General features: G+C 39.5%; 1 protein-coding gene across 2 annotated transcripts in view; it reads left to right on the plus strand.

Annotated features, from left to right (window-relative positions):
* Positions 1–2,886, plus strand: part of tmem196 (transmembrane protein 196) — a 49,116-nt gene extending 46,230 nt beyond the window's left edge. For both annotated transcript variants that reach the window (XM_080216409.1, XM_080216425.1), the window contains exon 4: positions 2,239–2,886. In XM_080216409.1, coding sequence (XP_080072535.1) covers positions 2,239–2,307 — 69 coding nt within the window. In that variant the 3' untranslated portion in view covers positions 2,308–2,886. The remainder of the gene's footprint in view (positions 1–2,238) is intronic.
* Positions 2,887–6,141: the final 3,255 nt, after the last annotated feature.

The following is a 6,141-nucleotide window of genomic DNA, read 5'->3' on the forward strand; positions in this document are numbered from 1 at the left end:
GGGCTGAGATAAGGAGTTTTTTTTGTGTGAGGGTTGTGCATCTTTGGAACTTGCTGCCTTAGAAGGGGATGGAGAGAAGACCCTTGAATATTTTTAAGACAAAGGTAGATAGATTCTTGTAGGCAAAGGAATCAAAGGTTATGGGGGTAGATGGGAATGTAGAACTTGAAAGACAGACAGATTCTCCACATAATTTTCATTTCATGCATTTTGTTTCAAGTTTAATAGCTTTTTTTTCTAACACGCTGTCCAATTATTTTTAAAGTAATACTGAAATCATGTTTGAACATTATGCTTAATATAGATAATTTTTGCACCACTCATTTTAATTTTAATTTCACATTTGCGTATTCCTTCTCAAATTTTAAATGATTAGACACAATTTAACTGGGAAAAATAGTGAAAGTAAAGGTGAACCCAATAAAGACAGAAAGAGGTGAAATTATAATCAGAAATAATACATTTCAGAGATGTTAAACATAAATACCTTGTACCTGTCCTCATGGTAGAAGATACAAAAAGCTGTCAGAAATAATGGGAAGCCAAGGAATTGGCAGGTGACTGGCATCTGAGATGCTGGGGACCACTGGAGGAGGCCGAGATGAATCATCCACTCAGCTCTTCTGGCTGAAGATTGTTGTGAAAGTTTCAGCCTTATCTCTGGCACTGATGTGCAGGGGTCCTCCATTATTGAGGATGGGGATATTTGCTGACGCACCAGGCTATGTGGGAAAGTAAGTGGATATAGCATATAAACAGTTAAGAATTGGCAAATATATCCGGGTTTTAAAAGAAATGTTGCAGTCAAACAAGGAGAGGGAAAAGAGAGGGGCCATTTAGGAGAGGAGCCATACCTGATCGTATCTATGGCTTCTCCCGTTCCTGTTCCTGCTTCACCTGCCCCTCCCCTGCTTCACTCACTCCCTTCACTGCTCCCTTCCCCACTTCTTCTACTCCCTTTCTCCTTCCCCCTTTACCTGCTCCCTTCCCTCTTCACCCGGCCCCTTCCCCCTTCATCCACTCCCTTCCTCCCTTCACCTGCCCCTTTCTCTCATTTACCCATTCCCCTCCCCCTGCACCCACCCCCTTACCTCCTTCACCTGCTCTTTTCCCCCCTTCACCTGCTTCCCTCCCCCTTCATCCACCCCTTCCCCACTTCACCCACCCCATTCATGACTTTTCCAATACTACCCAGTCTCACTGTCATGGGAGGGTTTGATAGCAGAACTGGCAAAGTCAGCTATGGTTGCGATGAAGGGACCGGGAGGGAACATGAGGAGCAGCAGAGGAAGGGAATGTTGTGTTTTTTCAGTTTCTTGAACTTCCGACATGCACTGAGTGAACTTTGCAAAGGCAGTTTTATCTCTCCTGTGTCTGTTTGAACGGCACCATTTTTAATGAAGGCAGCTGCCTGAGATATTGCTGACAGTGATGTCCCAGGGTCTGACACTGCATGGGGGGGAAATGTGTGCTCTGGTTGCTGTGTCAATACAGTAATAATTGAATCTGGCTGATGAGCATTAACTGGTGTTTCCTTGAGCACATATAAAAGAAATATTTACTGAAACTGCTCCAGTGGTGTTCAGAAGTGTAAAAGCTTGTATGGTTTAACTCTAAATAAATATAAGATTGAGTGAAGATTACCTCCAGGACTATCCTTCAGTAACTGGTTTTTAAGTTAAAACAGTACTGATATTTGGTCTCCTTCCTTAAAAAGGGACATACTTGCCCTGGACAGAACATTTTACCATATGAGGAGAGATTGAGTAGACTAAGCCTATATTCTCTGGAGTTCAGAAGATCATCTAACTGAAACATATAAAATTCTTAAGGAGCTTGATAAGGTAGTTGCTGAGAAATTGTTTCTCCTTTTTCCTCCCAAGAATCACAGATAATCCACTTTTATCATCAGAACTTTGTGCATCACACTAGCTATTTCTCCAACAAAAAAAATGCAGGGCCCAAATCTATTTGCTGTCATTATTTCCTCTGTTACCCTTGTGTTCTACTTGTTTTATTTCCTCTTTGCTCTGTAACCCAATCTCTGCCTACTCTGCTGAGCTCATTTTCCATTATATCCTTCTCTGACATGCTTCTTCATGACTCTTCTACAGCCCACTAAAATACAGCCACCATGCCATTATTAATCTTTTACATTCACCAATTCTGTAAGTGTAAAAAGGCACATGCTAATAGCGCAGTAACACCAAACTAACCTCTTACTTTATTATTTTTCAGTTACAGGATATTCCAGATAACATAAGCAATGGAATACCACAAATTGTACAGAATGGAAGACCAACATGATGAAAAGAACACTTCAGAGAAATGGCTTTTCAGCAATTAACTGCATGACGAATGTGATATTTTTACATACCTTGTATTTACCAATACCAAAGTCTGGAGTTCAGGTTTTCACAGGAACATTTGATAAACTGTCCACTGTTGGAACAAGCAGAGTGACACTGCATTCTCAAGGAAGCTATAACAGAGTGCTAAGCACTGAGTTTTCAGCAAGATGTTAAGGAGATTCAAGAACCAAACGTTTCTCTGTCAAATATTTTATGAGAAATTAAAGATTAAAACTTTAAGGCACATCACTCAACAGATTTCCAAGAAGCATGCAAGAACCTATTACCCTTAGCTTTCAAAGAAAGCACTTAACCTGAAAGATTATTGATATTCAAAAGTAATTTTTATGGAATGCTAACAATACTAAAACAAAATAATCTAATGATCTTCAAGTTACTGTATCTACGCTGAATGCACTAAATATGTACGCAATGAGTAAGCATTGGACAAATGAACAATTATTTATTCTTTAATTCTATATTTAAAAACTGGGAATCACTATTTTTCTATAAATGTTATTATGTCTTCATAGCAAACAACATGGTAAATAAACGTTGTGTCATCAGTCTACACATTGGTTTCTTAAGCATATTTCTCCCACTCTGTAAAAATACAATATTAGTCCATCTTTGTTTGCAAAAAAAAACTAATGCATAGTTGATGCCAAAACATTGAATGTATTTAAGAGGTGGTTAGATTATAGCACTTGAGGTGGATGCAATCAAAGGTTATGGAAGAAAGCGGGAATAGGCTATTGAGTTAGACGATCAGTCATAATCATGATGAATGGCGGAGTAGGATCGAAGGACCAAGTGGCCTCCTCCTGCTCCTATCTTCTATATTTCTATGTTCCCATGCAAGGATTTTATCATATACATTTGTTACGCCAAATTATCTCCAGTTGGGCACACAGTTTGCTGTTTAGACACTTCTTTCTGCTGGGTACACATCATAGAATTCCTACAGTGCAGAAGGAGGGCAGTTGGCCCATCGAGTCTGACCAACTCGCCAACAGAGCAGCTTACCCAGGCCCTATCCAAATAACCCCACATGTGTATCCACACATTGAGGAAAATTTAATATGGCTAATCCATCTAACATGCACATCTTTTTGTGGGAGGAAACCAAAGCATCCGGAGGAAACCCATACAGACATGGGTAGAATGTACAGACTCCACACAGTCACCTGAGGCCAGAATTGAACTTGGGTCCCTGGTGCTGTGAGGCAGCAATGCTAACCGTTGTGCCATCATGCCAACTTTTGTTCTGTACCTATGATGCGAATGATACTGAAAATTATTTCAGATTGCAAATCTGCCAGGATTATTAGCAAAAGGAATGGTGAACCAATAAGGTTATTTTGAAAGTGAAGTCTCCCAACACAGTTAATGAAAAGAAAGTATGTCTTCTCTTTCAGGAAGGGTAACATCAAATGTTGGCGACATTATCTATAAATGCTGTAAGTTATTGCAAAATGTGTTTGCTAACAGTATGATAAATATTAGTGCCGTATTCAAAATAACAATCTTCAACATTCTGATCAACATTAATAAATATTAGTAAATGTATGAAAATATGCTACTTGCAGTTCCAGTTGGTAATGCACTTCCTCCTCTATGACTGTACCACGCAGATCAAGTTTGGTCATTCGCTTGGAGCTTCTCCCACTTTGCTGCACAGCAGAGCAGGACCAGGTGAGAAAATTCCTGGCCCAAAGATGTTTCAAGTTCCATAACTAGATTGAGGTGCATCAGCTAATTTCAGACAAGTCGGAGGTGCTACAATTGGCCTTTGAGTACCTGGTCTAGGATGCAATGAAAGCCAGTCACAACTATTTTATATCCCATGACTGCAAGCGGATTATATTTATTTGTGGTCATAAGGTAAGAACAGGATCAAGCTGGGCACTAATGTCCCTGTACTAGATGAATGGTCTGCATTAGGCAAGGCTCACTATCAACATTCAAACAAAGCAGGTCAATCACTTGGTCAAAGTACTCAAGGACAGTAAACAACTGAATCTACTAAGTAGGCAGTATTTGCCTTGAAAATAAAAGTGAGGCTAAAAGTGCTTACTACCATTATGAAAAATCAGACTTCTCGTGACTTGTGACATTAAATGTGGAAATTGGTAAGTCGTTGTCCTCAATACACCATAAACTTTCTAAAAATGGCACATTGCTGTTGGGTTCCCCATTCAAATATATTCAGCAGTGTGAGGTTCCTTACTTATCTCTACAGTCTAAATTCACCAATTAAAAAAAATAATTTCAGGCTAAAAACTCTTAATAGCGTGCTAAGTCCCCATTGCTCTGGCACTGAAAATGAACCATTACAAGTGTGGAGACACAATCCTCCCATTTTTAGTCATTGTTCCAAATTTTTTAAAATATGTAAACACAGTCAAAAAAAAACTCAAAATATTTGCAGCCAAATTAGTATCTGTATTCTTTAAATACAGAATTTCTGTTTTTTTTTCATCAAAGACTTTATCAGGATCAAATCTTTTCATTCTAGAAAAGGCTACTTAAAGATGTCTGTATGCAAAAAAAATGTCCCTCTTGTGCCAACCCTGCTTACCATGCCATGCCATCCAATGTTAGAATGTAACCAATGACAACTTTGTCTCGGATGTAAGGTGACCAAGCTGTAAGGGTCAGCTGACCCAGTAAACCATAGAACCAATTACAGAATGATGTGATGGTCAGTAGACCTGCTGACTCACAATAAATAAGAACCTGTTGGGAATTGTGGAAAAACTTGGAATGGCCCAGGGCGAGGCCCCAAGTTTGGAATAATGAAGTTTCTTTTTAAACCTTTTCTGTGATTTGAATGTTGGAGTAAATTTTGTCGTCTATTTATTGTCTGCACTTGAAGAGTTCCTTCTGGAGAAACATCCAATGTCATTCCATTGTTCCCAGCAATCTTCATCCATTCTTTCTATACTTTGCATGCCATGCCCATCCTCCTTTTGCCATTCCATTCTTCATCAAGCTGAACTCTTCACTCAAGGGAACTGTTGTTGGCTCCCCCCCCCACCCCCCCACCTTCCATTGCTTTTGTTCTCCACTGGATCCTACACTGCCGCTGCTGCCATCACCCCACTAGGAACCCTATATGCACATCGACTCCACCCCTCCTTGTGCCTCCATCAATAAACCCAACAGATGCACATCTTAAATATTCAATTAAAACAGGCACAATCTGATTGCTATTATTATAAATTGATGCAGGTGATCCTGAAAAATTATTTCAAATAACAGCAAAATCAGATGAAGAATAATGTTTGACATTGAGTTACATTTTTACTATTAGCAAAAGAAATAATTGTGGACCAGCAATGCAATGCTAAGAATGAAATCTTTTATTCCTCCAACAATCCACAAAATTGGATTTGTGGTTTTGTTCTCTTTTGGGATCTAATAAAATGTAAAAGTTGAAATAATTTTGCTTTTAACTATCTGCTGGTCTATATTTAATCTCTCGTAATTCATTTCCCCAGTCCTTATTTGGCTTTCATGACATTGAATTTAACATTTTAAAGGGGTGGGGGGTGGGGGGGTGCTGCATGGTGGCACAGTGGTTAGCACAACTGCCTCACAGTGTAAGGGATCCAGGTTCAATTCCCAGCTTGAGTCACTGTCTGTGTGGAGTTTGCACATTCCCCTTGTAACTGCTTGGGATTCCTTCAGGTGGTCCGTTTTCCTCCCACATTCCAAAGATGTGCAGGTTAGGTGGATTGGCTATGCTAAATTGCCCTTTGTCTCAGAGGGACTAGCTAGGATAAAT

This window comes from Carcharhinus amblyrhynchos, chromosome 2, assembly GCF_965287045.1.
Source record: "Carcharhinus amblyrhynchos chromosome 2, sCarAmb.v2.hapA, whole genome shotgun sequence".
Classification (NCBI taxonomy): Eukaryota; Metazoa; Chordata; class Chondrichthyes; order Carcharhiniformes; family Carcharhinidae; genus Carcharhinus; species Carcharhinus amblyrhynchos.